The sequence below is a fragment of the Stigmatopora nigra genome, chromosome 4 (genome assembly GCF_051989575.1).
Source record: "Stigmatopora nigra isolate UIUO_SnigA chromosome 4, RoL_Snig_1.1, whole genome shotgun sequence".
Lineage (NCBI taxonomy): Eukaryota > Metazoa > Chordata > Actinopteri > Syngnathiformes > Syngnathidae > Stigmatopora > Stigmatopora nigra.
The window spans coordinates 6584272-6600992 of record NC_135511.1 but is presented as its reverse complement, the minus strand read 5'-3'; the positions used below and the strand labels follow the sequence as shown (position 1 = coordinate 6600992).

Below are 16721 nucleotides of genomic sequence, written 5' to 3'. Positions count from 1 at the left end.
ATATATATATATATATATATATATATATATATATATATATATATATATATATATATATATATATATATATATATATATATATATATATATATATATATATATATATATATATATATATATATATATATATATATATATATATATATATATATATATATATATATATATATATATATATATATATATGCAGTGGAATTAAACTTTGGTGTTGTTGTTTTAAGAAAAGACAGCCTTGACATTCTGTTATATATATATATATATATATATATATATATATATATATATATATATATATATATATATATATATATATATATATATATATATATATATATATATATATATATATATATATATATATATATATATATATATATATATATATATATATATATATATATATATATATATATATATATATATATATATATATATATATGCAGTGGAATTAAACTTTGGTGTTGTTGTTTTAAGAAAAGACAGCCTTGACATTCTGTTAAGTCAGCAGTCATTTTGAATATATATATATATATATATATATATATATATATATATATATATATATATATATATATATATATATATATATATATATATATATATATATATATATATATATATATATATATATATATATATATATATATATATATATATATATATATATATATATATATATATATATATATATATATATATATATATATATATATATATATATATATATATATATATATATATATATGTATATATATATATACAATATATATATATACATACTTTGGAAGTACATATATTTTCTATGGACTGAGGAGATGAAAGTGCAGCGATTTTGAAAACGTGTGAGTCCACTTCTTGCTTGATTTCATTTTTTTTTTCTGCTGAGGTTAACAGTAATTAAAAAAATAATCCAGAACACACCAGGAAGTGAAGTTTAGTATAGTTAATTTATTAATGATTTTTTTTGCTGTTGTGCTATGCGGTAATTAGACAAAAATCTGAAACACACCACAAGAAAACTTTGGGATGGCGTATTAATTTAGTTCAGTTTTTGTTGCCGTGGAAGGCCCATCCATTTTTCTTTAGTTTTGCTAAATAACAATAGAAATCACCCAGCAATAATGGAGTTTAATTGGGTTATCGGTGGTATTCACATTTTTTTGATGAGTTAAAACATTTAAGTGGGGAAATCAGTGAGAAGACAGAGTTTTCAAGGGGACTAATACTAACCATACATTTTCCGAACACCTTATCCCCACAAGGGTTGCAGGGGTGCTGGAGACCATCCCAGCCAACTATGGGCCTCTGGTGGGGGACGCCCTCAATTGGTGGCCGGCTAATCACAGGGAACAATGAGACGGACAAGCATTCACGCTCATAGCTGGGATAGTCTTCAACACCTCCTCCGACCCTAGTGAAGATAAGCGGTTCAGAAAATAAATGAATGAATATTAGGGACATTTTTTGTATTTTTTATTAGTAAAAGCTGATTAATTAACTTCAGACTTCTTGTTGCCTGTAGGTACTCAGTTAGCCAGTAGAGGTCAGAGTGACTCCTCCGCCACTCCAACTAGTGGCGTCCGTCTCCCACACCCAGGCAGCTTTCCGAGAAGGGGCGGTGCCAACACACACACAGCTGCAGAGGGACTGCTGCAGTGAGAGCTTAGCGGGGGGTGACTCCACGTCCACGCGTCTTTACGACACGTCCCCGCACGCGCTGGCGTTTCGACACATCCTTGTCCCCATCGGTCTCCTTGTGTGTATCCTATGTGGAGCTCCACGCTGGTGCCGCGCCGACGCAGGGCGACATGGACGACTATCTGCGGAGGGTGGACTGCAGACTAGGGGTGAGTTGCAAAGCCCCCGTCTGTTTGTGTGCGTGTGTGTTTGCCACAGGCATCTTTCCTGTTGCTGCACCTGTAGACACGCATAAGAACATTTAGTCTGATGTACCCCTCGAGGCTAAAACATCAACAAGTTAACCCACACCCTCCTCACCCCATCTACCCATTCAATGGGTACCCTAGCATGCTAGCATTCCACTCATTAGTGATTCTCAAGATGGATCAGCAAACAACAAAGTATCTCATTTTCTGAACTGCTTTATCCTCACTGGGGTTGTGGGGGGTGCTGGAGCCTATCCCAGCTGACTTCGGGCAAGAGGCGGGGGACAACATTCTGAATTGGTGGCCAGCCAATCACAGGGCACAAGGAGATAAACAAACATTCATGCTCACACTCATACCTTGGGGCAATTTAGAGTGTCCAATCAGTCTACTATGCATGTCTTTGGAATGTGGGAAGAACCCACAGTACCTGGAGAAAACCCACACAGGCCCGGGGAGAACATGCAAACTCCACACAGTTGGACCGACCAGGATTTGAACCCAGGTCCCCTACTTTTAGGCCAACACGCTAACCACTCATCCGCCATGCCTCTCATAACAAAATATGTTATAGTAAAAGAAAAAATATAAATGCATACACATTGGTTCATTAAAGATTGGCTGTTTCCTATTTGTGCTTTAGGCCAATCATTTCATTGGCTTCTACTGAAAGCAATAGACGTCCAATTTCTTGAAACTGGGAAGGATGGAATAGAATGAACAAATGTTCTTCTGTGCCAAACTTTCCAGTTCAAATTGATTGGACATGTACAAGTGACAAATTGAAAGAGTTGCCAGGCATTCTTATTTAAATGGATTGCATGTATAAAAGTGACAAACTATTTAAAAAAGTTTAAAAGTTTTAATAGCCACGTGATTGCACATCTATCATTGCACCGTGATTGTATCATATCAATAATTCTCATATTCCAACTGTTTTCTCTTGGCAATAGGATTTGTTTTCATTGCCACAGTACAAAAACATTTACATTACACATACTATTCCTGATTTCTTGAGTTCTTGGTCATTAATTAATACTATAGAAATATAAAAAAATACATAAATATGACCTATGTCTTGCCCCCAGGCCTTTACGCTTAACACCTGTGCTTTATATGCAACATTATATGAATATATACGAGATACACGTTGTGTTAATGTTTATTTTGACCTTTTTACTATGAGGGGTTTTGTGGAATCAAGTTTGACATGACAGGAACTAGTTATACGATCATAAAAGTTGCACAACAATGTATTCTTGTGTTCTGTTTATGTAATGCAGCTTATTGACCATTTTGCCTCTTTTGGAACATCGTATGTTGTATTCACCCATTGGCTGCCTTTGACAGTGATAGAAGAGCAATCCATTTTGACTAAAGTGTAAAATAGATTAAATGACTACCACCACCAATGGCCGCCAAATGATTGGATCCATTCTTTTTTCCTGCTTTCTCATACTTTGATAATAAGCATGGGTGATTTGTGCCATTGGAGGCTTCACTGTCATTGGTTATGGCGCTTTTGCGTGGCCACCATCCAGAGGATCCATACTTGTAATTGCCTTGAGTCTTACCTCTCACACTGATTTGAGCTCTATGTGTGTGTGCGCTCGTGTGTGTAACTCTGCAGATGAAACAATGTGCTGCGTAGCCTTTCGTCATTTTCCCCTTTTGCTCGGAGCAATCTGGTTACATCTCTAACTGGTGTCGCGATAATAACTCCAGGATGTCGGAACTTGTAGGCTCCACTCATCCCCATTTTGTAAAATTAACAATTATATAGTTGTACATTAGATTTTAAGTGCCCTCAACGCGTTGAATTCTATATATTTTTCACCCTCTTATTGTCACGTCTACATCGGGCCAAGTTTATGATGTCACTCATGAGGCTCCTCCCATTATAGCAAGTCTGATTATATTTTCAAATTACTTTATGCCACCTCATCTCATTTTCTGAACCGCTTCATCTTAATTTGGGTCACGGGAGGTGCTGGAGTCTAGCCCAAGCAATTTGTGCACCAGGCTGGGGACACCCTGATCAGTGGTCAGCCAATTGCAGGGCACAAGGAGACGGACAACCATTCACGCTCGTACCTATGGTCAATTTAGAGCGTTCCACAAGCCTTCTAAGCATGGTTTTGGGATGTGGGAGGAAATCGGAGAACCTAATTAGACCAATGGAACAAATTAGTTCTTAACTTTTGGTGTTTTGGTGTGGGTTTTCCTGCTATTCAAGATTACATGCTGACACATGCACATAGACGCACATACACAGAAGAGAAAGACACTAAGTGGATGTTCCCTTGCTAATGCATCACTTTCTCTCTCTCTCCGGTTGACCGCTATTGATTCGTCCTCCCTCTCGCTTTTCTCGCCTCCTCTTTTCTTCTTCCTCATGTTCACATTTTCAGATATCTTATTTCTGCCTTCATTTCCCATTTATTTGGTTATTGAGTATCTCCCCATACTTTCTTGTCTACTTTATTTGAAACGTCTATTTACACTCATTCATTTATCTTCAGTCCCGGGTTCCGACGTTTCCTGGAGCCTATTCCAGCTGACTTAACGCGAAAGGTAGAGTACACCATAAACTGATCGCCAGTCAGCCTTAGGCCATACAGCGAGACAAATGGCCATACACACTCACAATCATACTGCCACCTGCGGGAATTGAGCCTTTGCCTCCCCACACCGAAGTCAGGCGAGTGAAATTCTACACCGCAAGGCGGTTTCAGATGAAAACTTTATTTCTTCTTCTTAAAATTGAAATATGATTATTTGTTTAACATTCTGATTAAAGCAAACTGGCTTCACGAACGAACACCTTTTGGTGTTGTTTTTTTATTTTTTAAAGGATTTAAAAAATAAATATTGGCATTGATAAACGCATCATTATTAATGCAGACTGTTGTGTTCATCTTCAGTTGTTATACTTCATCAAGGCTGAGTCAAATATTGAAAAAATGCCAAGGTTGAATATCACCCATACACTACATTGCTTACCGAAACTCTTCTCCCTGGTGTTTTTGTCTGTGTGCATGTGTGTGAATATGGTTATTTTTCTTTTCTAGGGGTTGAGTGACAAGTATATCCATGCTGTGCTCGGCGGTCCAGAAGCAAATGTGGACACTGTGGCTGCTACACTGTGCTTAGCGTTACACCTTAGCCAGGTATACACATATGTCTGTGTATATATGTTAAGTCTGTTTGTGTGAGTGGTGTTAGTCATGCATTTTTATTGTTTATTTGAATACACAGAAAAAAAGCAATAAGTAGATGCTGTCATGCTTTTTTTTCAGTTTTTCATTTCCTCCAACAAAGATTAAAACCTGTCCTGTATCGAAGGTAAAAATATTGTAAAATACACTTTTTCTTTTGGTGGGTTTTTAGAAAATAGATCTTCATAAGGGAAATAGTGACTGGTGACTACAAATCTGTAGTGTAATAAGGTTTTATGTGGACCATTTTAAATATAATATTTAGATTTCTTTCCATAAATGGATTAAAAGAACTGGATTAAAAGCCGTGAATATTCAGTTTTTATATATCTAAAACAATGTTTATATTTTTAGATTTTACAAAATGATTTTTGAACTAAAAACACAGAAAAAATGATTACAAAAATTACAATTATTGATTTAAAAGGGAGAAAGTCAGGAAATTGAATATACATTTATACTCTTCAGTTTAATTTGATCCTAAAACAGAAAGTCGGCACTCCTGATTCACTTTCTTGGGTCGCACAAAATGATGCGGCGGGCCAGATTTGGCCCCCGGGTCGCCACTTTGACACCTGTGAGATTGCTCAAGGAGGCCTGTGTTCTCTATGTTTTGCCAATTAATCAAAAACAACATTTAAAGTGACAAAACTATAAAATATATTTGAAAAATCTTAGTATTTTAATGTAAAAAATAGCCTGAAATCAGATTTCCGATTATGCTCCTTTAGAACGGTAGCCCTGTTCTTAGTACATGTGTGTATGTGTGTGTGAGAGAGTTGCATCAGGTTAGTTATTTGTGTGTGTGTATTCCAGGAACATACATTGAAGCTCATAAAGTTTGTCCTTAACCCCCATGTCTCATTTCTGTATATATGATTCTCCTCAGACGCAGCCCTCTTTGGGCGTGTGCGTGCCGCTGCTGTGCGGCCGGCGTAGTGACGCAGCGTGGCTGCCTAGAGAGACCCTGGGATACTTGCACAAGATCAAAGTGTGCGAAAGCCACTTGCTTTGGAAGGATGATCTGGACCTGATCAAAATCCACCAAACAGGGAAACTGTCAGTCACATTGTTGAGGAATGGCTTGCTGGACAGGTATACAAACACTTGATGCACTTGATATTTGTTCATTAATACATCCAGTGACTTGAAATTTTATGCCAGTCTGCAAGGACCTCCCGTTTGTACCATTATTTTTCAAGCTAAAATAAAAAGAAGTATATTAATCTGGTCTGTTGATGAAACATGACTTGTATATGAGCCCATTAGTTGATTAGTCACTTCAAATGATTGATAATAATCGATTATGGCAGCCCTACCAACTGTACATGCACGCAAATACATAAAAAAATAAGTAAGTGTCAAACTAAAGGCCCAGAGGCAAGAATATGGTCCACCATATAGTTTGTGTGTGAATATTGACTTGAATATTTACATTTTTTTCCATATTTAAATAAACAAAATTTAGAAAATAACATAGAAAAGAATGTTTATCTTAGTGTTGTTGGTAATTGGGAAATAATATAAAACATAAATGTATAATTTTCCCATTTTTTAAATTCAGAAGATAAAAATCAAAAATAATAAAAAGAAATTATTGACTTTTGACTTTCACTTTTTTAATGAAAAGCAAAACCATCAGATATAAATTTGATTTTCTCATTATTATTTTCCAATGAGAAAAAATGTGATGAAATGCTCATGAAAATAATTCAAAGTCAACAATGTTTCTGAATTTATCAACAATCCAATTACATTATTCATTAGATAACTAATTAGTTGTTCATTTGTTAATTCATCATGGCAGCTCTACTTGGGATACATTAAAGCTGGATAAAACAATAACTACAATTTGGTTCATGATAAAAAAATTAGTTTGGCACTAGGGAGTACATGTAAACGTTTCTCTTTGCTCACACAATTGTGCACTAACATACTCGGGGGTGTGCGTATTTGCAAATGCATCCACTGACCTTATGTATATATGCAAATCAGCTCTGAGCTCCACACTTTGGACTCCAGCATCCTGAGAGTGGTTCATCACCATGATGATGATGATGATGATGATATCTGTGGCCTGAAGTCTGCAGCGGTGACGGTTGCCACAGAGCTTCTTCAAGAGGCACCAGAGCGCGTCGGAGCAGCGCTGAGGGAGAGCCTCGGAGGTGAGGCAGAACCGTACATGCACCCTGAGGGGGGTAATGAGGCGATATGTGCTCAAATTCAGTCACTTAACATCCACCATGAGAGGAAAATAGTCGAAGTGAGAAACGGAGACACAATAAAGTGGCACTGTTGCTGAGTTAAGTATGGGGATGGGTATTCAAAACTTTTAGATGTATACTCACCTTCATAAAAAAACTAACTGGGTGTGAGTTGCAAGTTAGATACATTTGGCTTGCTTATTTAAATGGTGCTAAATTGAAATGTTATATTTTTACCATGTGCACATGACAACAAGTCAGTGGAGATGCAAACTTCGAGTTAAGAAAATGGCTGTGGCGTGATATATGTTTGGACATCTACAGGCAATTCAATGCCTATAGGCCAAATTTGGTTCTTGAAAATGTTCTCCGCGAAAGTGATTCAATGAAGGGGAGAGTGAATTAAGGCCAGGGAAAGGCTAGAGAGACTACACACAAACACACAGAAACAAAATGATATAATTACATAACACCACGGCATGCAGTTAACTTGACTGTGACAGTCATTTGAACAAAGAGGCCTTCATAAAGTTGGAAAACACAAGTCGAGACGTCTATTATGAACGGACCTAAATTAATTGAAGTACTCTCTATATATATATACATACATTGACTTATAACATATTGCACTGTACCTCGGTGTAAGTAAAATACATACATATATTTGTTTATGTGCTTTCAGAGGCATTGCGGCTCCAAAATGAAGCCTACAAATTCCAACATGGCCACCGGTCCGAGCAACTCGATGAGCTGCAAAGACGCTTGGAGTGGTGTCCTGACAGCAAAGGTGGGCTACAAGGTGAGAAGAGCCGTATGATTGGAAGTCTACCATTGTCAATGGCACAGAAAGAATTAAAGTAGCTCGGTGCAGGATTAGTGGCCAAACATGTTACTGCAATCTGGGTCAAAATATTAAAGCACACAACAACCTATTCCCCTTTGGGTTGCCAGAAAAGCAATTTTCAATGGAGAATAAAGAAGCATTATGATACTAATGTTGCATGTTAATCAGAGAAAACTGAGGATAACAAACTAAACATCCATGTTGCAATGGCCATGTGAGTATACAATGTCTTCTACAATACGTATACAGTACACAATACACTCTTTAAAAGGAAGAGTGTCAAATTGCACTGCGGTTATGTTGATACTACACGGATAAATAATTTTAAGTGAAGTAAGTTAGTCCAAAGCATCTAATTGTGTGGAGTTTGCATGTTCTCCTTCCTGGGCATGCGTGGGTTTTCACTGGGTACTTTGTTTTCCTCCCACAGCCCAAAAACATACACTTGGGCTAGTTGAACAGTCTTAATTGCCCCTTGCTGTAAATGTTGCTGTGTATTGAGTTTTAAAATGGTAAAATCTCACCGTAACCATTGAGAATGATGTGAGAAGAATTTCTTTAATGTTTATTGAAATATTAGAGACATTTAATGATTAATAGAAGTGCAAATATTACAGAGTGGTTATTTAAAATTGTTAAACGGGGGATAGTCACTTCTTTTTGTGCTCTAAATTGCACACGGTATCTTTCCTCTTTTATACCGAATGTAAACAAAATGGAGTTCAAATTGTAAAAAATACTGTGAAGAATGATGGCTTCAAATTGTGCAAACATTAATGGACTAAATATTGTGGAGGTTCACCATATAACTGTTAGTCTTCTGTTATTGTGCCAACATGGCCTAGGGCTGGAGCACCTGCTGTCCAAGGAGCTGAAGGAGTTCTCAGACGGAGAGACCACCATCGCTCTCACCTCGGTCATTGTAGGTGAAGAGGTAAGCTTCTTAACTTCTCGGAAATGTCTGAAATCCCAATGATGGCCCGCTGCCTGGAAAGGCATGGTCGATAGGGTTGTTGCCATGGCGACTAATACTACTACCAACCAGGACACCCTTTACATTTCTGGAAAGATACTATTTGATTGCCTAAACCATTTAATATTCATTATACATTATTTAAAGTATCAAAGTAACAATGAAAACAACTCACAACATTAAAATCTATTGATTGATATGATAATTGAGAGGTATGAATGAACTGTGGGCAAAATTTTTGTAGTTGGAAAATCAAAATAACAAAACCTTAAAGTCATAAAATCTTGGCATATAGATACATGGACATTTTTGGTTATTTAGTCCTCATTATTAACATATGTGAGCGCAAGTTATAAAGTAGAGTTGCTAATTATGTTTTATTATTAATTTTTATTGTTATATAATTCTGTAAAAATACATTATAAAGTAGGGATATATTCATTCATAAAAATAACTCAAGGTCATGATACTGATAGTTTTGTGACACTGCTTCAAGCTGAGTCAAAACCAAATACTGATACATTGATAATGACAAAAAAATCGCCTACATAGCAAAATTTAATTATCGGAGCCAAAACCATTGGATTTTGAGAAAAAACTGTTCTTTTTTCATTGTTTATTTATATCCTGCTTTATTTTAAATACCATATTGGGTGCAGTCTAAATGTTACCATTGCAACAACCACCCGTTACATATTCATTCCTTTTCTCCCATCTCCATCTCTTAATGTCTTCATCCACACACATAAATTCATTAATATCTCCCTCTCTCTTGCAAAGCCCATCTCTGAGTGACTGCCCAGTGTGCGATATTAGACCAATGTGTAAAATAAATGATGTCTGTTGCCAGGGGGCTTGGGCTCTTTTTCCCCTGGAACACTACCCAACGCCCAAGGAACATTAAACACCCACACTGTCGTTTAGTGAATAAATAACTATTCATTTCAAAAGGCTTATTCGTGGACTTTCTGTGCATATTTTAGCACGGGAAGTGGGCTCCCCATTAGGGATTTTAGATAGAAGGAATGGCCAACGGCCCAGTGTCACGTTGGGCCGCTAATGACGTGAGATGATCCCCCGCCCCTGTCGCATTTGCAGTGTGTGTATTGATACGTGGAGTTTTAATTGTGTTTGCGAAAAGGGCCCTCCATACCAGCCGGTCATTTGTGGAGGTGCGTCAAGTGCTTACGGGGGTACTTCTACAGCCTTTAATGGATCTTTCCGGAAAACTAAATAAATTACATTCAATTAGCTGATAATGGTTTGTGTGCTTGGCGACTTGGTAATGGTTTGTGTGCTTGGTGACGGGTTCAATTTGTGCAGAGAGATTTGGACTATAAGATAGGCTAAATGTCTTTGATTGACTATGAAATTGAAGATTTGTTTGCAAACCCCACTGCCTGGTGGGCGGGTGGTTAACATGTCGGTCTCACGGTTCTGAGATCGATGGTTCAATCCCAAATTCGGATCCATCTGTGTAGAGTTTGCATGTTCTCCCCGGGCTTGCGGGGTTTTCTCTGGGTACTCCAGTTTAGTGACCACTACTACTATCACTAATACTACTACTGCTACTATCACTACTACTACTGCTACTACTACTGCTACTACTACTACTACTGCTACTACTACTGCTACTACTACTGCTACTACTACTACTACTGCTACTATCACTACTACTAATACTACTACTGCCACTACTACTACTACTGCTACTATCACTACTACTAATACTACTACTGCTACTATCACTACTACTACTGCTACTACTACTACTACTGCTACTATCACTACTACTAATACTACTACTGCTACTATCACTACTACTACTGCTACTACTACTACTGCTACTATCACTACTACTAATACTACTACTGCTACTACTACTACTACTACTACTACTACTACTGCTACTACTACTAATACTAAAACTACACTTTCGGCTTGTACTGTGAGCGATCGTCACAGAAATACAATTTTTCACTCATTCATTCATTCATTCATTAATTCTCCCTACCACTTCACAAGGTTCATGTGGGTACTTGTGCCTATTCCAGCTAACTGTGAGCAGTAGGGGGGGGGGGCACCCTGAACAGGTTGCCAGCCAATCGCAGGTCACACTGAGACAAATAGTCATTCACCCTACCACTGAGAGAAATTGCATGAGTCATGAGGAGTACATGCGAACTCAACACAGGAAGGTCGGAATCCACCGTAGATCCATCCCTCAATCTCAGAACTCTGAGGCGGACAAGTTAACCACTCACACAGCGTGCTACACCTGAATCAACTTTAAAAAAGAAGATTTAACTTGAAAAAAAATCCCACAAATTTAAGAATTCCTACTTTTTGTTTTTGAGTTTCATATCTTGAACAGCACATTTAGATGAACAAACAGTCAGACAACTATCAAAATAGTTGTTGATCCCTTTTCTAATTGATAAATTGTCTGTTAGTCCAATAATTGTGGTAGATACTAAACTAGCCCCCCAAAGCAAACCATATACTGACGTAACCTGCCACAAAGATGTGTTTGACAGTACGGATCTCGATGGAGACTTTATTGATCCTCTCCAAGTAAAACTGAAGGAAGCGGTCTCTTTTGATACAATACATACATCAAACAGCGTGAAGCTCAAATCTTAGTGTTGTCGTCAAGTTGTTGTAAGTATGTGTGTGTGCATGCAAATGAGCCCAAGCAGATGAAGCATTGTTGGGATGACGACTTGTCATGCTGTGGAATTGATGAACTGTAGGAGGGACAGCGCCCGCAGCCACAAACATGACTTTGTGAGTAATGTCTTGTTTTTCCCCTAGTGTGTTAATATGGACATTTATGCTTAGTGAATAGACTTTTAGAGTTTGTCACTTCCAATTGAGACTAAGTTTGAGTGTTGAGTTGCAGTCCTGTGTTGGACGTTAGTTATCGTTTTAATGGCCACCGATGGCCTCTAATGTTTTGTTTGTTCATGAGCCTGTGGTCCTTCTGTTTGCTTAAGTGGAGCCACTTTTTTCACGAGGCTCCTTGCACAAATAATTACGCTGGTTAATGACGGGGCCCGCAGCCAGTGCGCCCGCTAAATGCCTTTCTGATGGGAGGCGCCGGGAGACAGCAGGTGCAGAGCGGGCCTCCTGGGGACTAAGATTGAAGATGAGAAGTCCCCTCTTACTTCCCCTACTCACTCATTTTTTGGGATGTTTTTAAATAATACAATAATGCTTCTTAACAAGTTATAGAAAAACATTACCACTCTGTCATTCCATAAAATTGCGATCAGATTAGGACTGAGCAGCCCGGCGGATGACTGGTGAGCGCAGGGGTGGGCAAACTTTTCGGCCCGGGGGCCAAATTGACTTTAAAAATTTGACAGATGGGCCGGGTCAGCACAAAATATGATACATATAAAAAACTGCATCCGTTCATAAAATGTATGAATCAATGAATGAATGGTTTAACATCTCAGTTTTAGCCACAGAAGTATATAGCAATGGACTCAAACTATCCATGGCCCAACCCCGATCACGTCACCAGAAATTGAGCCCGATTAAGTCACATTTCAAAGGATTAAAATCGGGTGAAAAAGTTTAGGTTTTATAATGTATTGATTTTTATCTTTAAACATCAATGAAGTAGCTGTCACTGATGATGAGAGACTTCCAATTTCATTGTGACTGGGAGGACTGACAGCAATCGGTTTATTGCTGCTCACCCCTCATTCATATGATATTAGACGTCTCTTTGCGGCAATGGCAGTGAAACAAGATCACGTTGCATAGCAGTTATAGAGGAAAGATAACAAATAAAAAAATACTCTTTATATATTTTTTAAAAAGCAAATGTCCTGGTGAAATAAACGTTACTAAGTTGTCCCAAATACCAACCCTCACTAGCTACCTAAAAAGCCTTGAAGGGGTTATTTTTGGTTCCTTTGAAGCCTGACATCAAAGTTTGACAGTAGTTCTGAAGTGTCATACTGCATTGGTTATTTAACCATCTTAACTTTTCCCTTTTATCCTCTTAACTCTTTATTATCATTCTCTCCTCGTAGCATCTATGGGGTTTTGCGTGCAAAAAAACCCAAAACAAAACATTTGTGATTCAGCTCAGAATCACTCTAAGCCACACACACACACACACACAAACACACTCACACAAACACACTCACACACACACACCACCACCACCACCACCCCCACCACAACCACCACCACCATCGAAACCCCACGCTGAACGAATGAAGCATCATCATCAAGAGACCAAAAGATGGACATATGCGCTTGTTTTATGCAAACTTTTACCCCCCTCTCTCCTTCGCTCTAGTGTTGATGATGCTTCTACGTGTGTGCGCGCCTTTGAGCGGGGTGGCTTCCGCTGTGAAGGCAGACACGTGTATAAATCACAGCTGCCTTGATGGATTCATCAGGGTGGCTGAAAAGCCTCGACTGTCTTTCAATGTTGTGTCGAGTATGCAAAGGGTATGCAAAGAGTCTAAATGGCTAAACGCTTGATTAATTCTTTGTCGGTGACAGCAGGAAACTATTTTGATGTATGATCAGAATTCGTCGTGTGGAAACGTTTACCTGAAGTTGTTCAACTCTTGATGCCTGTGGATATAAGTACAAAAAAGTAGAGTTTAAATTATATATCACCGATTCTTTTTTTTTTTTTTTTTCCAATTTTAAAATTAAATGGCAGTGTGGCTCAGTGATAGAGGGGTTGGTACCCTACCCAGATGTTGTTGGTTTGATTACCTTCCATGGTATCCCTGTCTGAATATCCTTAATGAATGTCAGATTACTTCTAAATGATGATATAGTCATTTGAAATGGACAAAAAAACGCCAAAACATTTGTCATTTAAATTAAGGAAAAGCTCTATGTTACAATTCAGAACAATATTATGTGAAAATATATATCAAACAGGTTAATATGACAAGATTCGATAGACATTTTTATTCTTTACATTTAATTTTAATTCATGTTGTTTTTGTCATTATTTTTTAAATAATTTAGGTTTTATTTTGGATAACATTTTGTCAGTGAAAAAGTTTTTTTAGTCATTAATCATTAGATTTAAAATTTCTCATAGTTAAAAAAACAAATGTTAGTGTAAAATATATAGAATTTTTCAATTAATGCCTTTATAAAACAAATATACTGTTATATAAAAACGTCAATATATTTGTTATTTTAAACAGTACAAATATATTAACACAATGTTGGATCATTTCGATCTATTTATCATTTTTTTCCATTTTAAATTATATAAAATTACTTATGATTAAAAACTTAATATAAGAATGTTTCAAAAATAAATCAATCATGAATACCCATACAAAGTCTTAAAATCCCCTTCACTATAAAATTCCTATATTCCTTCCACATCTCTGATTAATTTTGACGTATTTCAACGTCAAAGCTTTACACGTGATAACACTCGGCCAGAGTTTCAGTAACGTGTTGCTAATTTATAGAAAAGTGCAGTCTATGGAAGTGGTTGGGTGGCTAATTTACACTGTTGGGAGCCAAATGGCGGACAGACTGTCTCACTGCATGTCATCTCATCCCGTTTTTGTATGCTTCATCTTCTCTATGCTCGTGTGAGTGTGGGTAAGTACTGTAACGTTAAACCAGCGATAGGCAACATGTGGTCTGGTCTGTATTTGTAGGGTAAAACTGGATTTGTAGTCATATTTTTTTTACTTTTTTTAATGCATATATTTTTAACAACTTGTTTTCGAGAAGTCATTCAATTATTTCAAAGAAGATTATTATCTTGGGTTGGATGTGATTTTTTCAACTACATTTTTATAGGAATTTATCTTTTATACGTATTTTTTAATTAACTGGTTATCTTAATAAATAAAGAAAATGAATAAGAATAAGTTACTATGAGTGTGGCCCACAAGATGACTGGTTAGCGTATTGGCTTTGGGGCCCTTGGTTCGAAACCCAGATCGGTTGTCCTATGAGGGGTTTGCGTGTTCTCCCCGGGCTTGTGTGGGTTTTCTCGGGGTACTCCGGTTTGCTCCCACATTCAAAAAACATGCATGGTAGGCTGGTTGAACGCTTTAAATTGCCTAGGTATTAATATGAGCATTTTTTTTTAATTCTGACTAATTTTACACAGATATTCTGCAACACCGCCCCCTTGTGCTCGAGTTATGGCACATGTGACAACAAACCAATGTGGCTCCAAAACCCTGTTCCCCTTTACTTTGACCCATCTGACAATTTTTTTTTAAACACAACATTTTAGCTTGTAAAAAAAATACAAAATCAACAGTTGCACAATAGATCCAAACAAATGAAACAAATGTGTACTCTGCAACTTAAGCTTGACAAACAAGACAATCAGTTAACATGGCTTTCTGCATTCATCCATCACTGCGAGAGAATTAGCATAATCTGTGTGGCGGATCTTTTAAGAGCAAACACTAATTGCCATGCTATAAATCAGTTTGACAGTTTTGTCTATCATAAATGAAGCCCTCCTTTTGCGAGGGAAATTATATCTGCGGTCATGTGTTGGCTCTGTAACAACAGTCGGAATTATATAAATTATTTTTACACCATGGTACACTGCACAAAAATGTTTTTTCTTTTTTTTCCCCTAATTATCTTTCTTTCTCTTGCTCTTGTTTTAAGAGACATTTTCATCCCTTGAAATGTATTAACCATTTCAAACAATTACAAGTTGCTCTTTACATTTTACATTAATAAAATTCTAATCTAACATTATTGTTTCAAACATGCATTCCCGATCCCTACAAAAGTTTTTGGTAAAATTCTTCCCAAAGATTTTAACAGTGAACTGTGTTTATCACATGTTTTTTAACAACAGATGTTGATATTTCTTTAATATTTCCCAGTGCGGGTACACTTATGAAGACGCCTTGAAATCTTTCTGCAATCGCCATGGCTATGATGGGTTAATGCTTCTCTTGGCTGTTGAAAATGCTGCCAATCCTCCTCGCCTGCATATGGTGGTCTGCTCCAACAACATGGAACTCCTCAACCAGGTGAGCTACCAGTGTTGTAAAACCCTTTATAACTGTGCAACCAATTTCTCTAAGCAGACATAACATACTATAAATACGTACAACCTTTTTTAAAGGAAAAAAAATCCTGAACAACCTCTTGCTCCTTGAAAAAAAACCTCAACTGTTTGGGCACTTATAGGTCAAATATTGCATATATCCTAAATACTCCAACTTTTTAGATGAATGTAAATAAAATATATGGGAGTGGCTGTCATTTCAGATCTGCTGTGAGCTTGAGCAGACCACCAGCTGGTCTCTCTCTAGTGAAACAGGAACGAGAAGTTGTCTGCGGGTTTATCAAGTGCAACTAAATGCCTTCTCGCCTTCGGGCACTTTATTAGTGCTACTGGAAAAGGAAGTCCGTGGCCTCCTAAAGGAGTTTGTGGACCGCCGGAGCTCGTTACTTGCCTGCCGCCCCAGCAGCAGGACGTCTTCCACTGAGGGCGTGGCAGGCAGTGTTGAGTTCTCCCAGGGTTCCTCCGGCATAAATGATATGGATACATCAGACACAGAAAGAGCTGATGGAGGTGGTGGCGATCCGATGGCAACAGAGAGG

The 16721-nt window shown here is 37.5% G+C and overlaps 1 protein-coding gene across 6 annotated transcripts in view; it reads left to right on the top strand.

The window, feature by feature from the left end:
- Positions 1 to 1575: 1575 nt before the first annotated feature.
- LOC144195040 (protein prune homolog 2-like) overlaps positions 1576 to 16721 on the top strand; it is a 28674-nt gene continuing 13528 nt past the window's right edge. For all 6 annotated transcript variants that reach the window (XM_077714378.1, XM_077714379.1, XM_077714383.1 and 3 more), the window contains exons 1-8: positions 1576 to 1847; positions 4958 to 5056; positions 5994 to 6199; positions 7100 to 7269; positions 7991 to 8107; positions 8998 to 9086; positions 15995 to 16144; positions 16386 to 16720. In XM_077714378.1, the coding sequence (XP_077570504.1) occupies positions 1809 to 1847; positions 4958 to 5056; positions 5994 to 6199; positions 7100 to 7269; positions 7991 to 8107; positions 8998 to 9086; positions 15995 to 16144; positions 16386 to 16720 (1205 nt within the window). In that variant the 5' untranslated portion in view covers positions 1576 to 1808. The remainder of the gene's footprint in view (positions 1848 to 4957; positions 5057 to 5993; positions 6200 to 7099; positions 7270 to 7990; positions 8108 to 8997; positions 9087 to 15994; positions 16145 to 16385; position 16721) is intronic.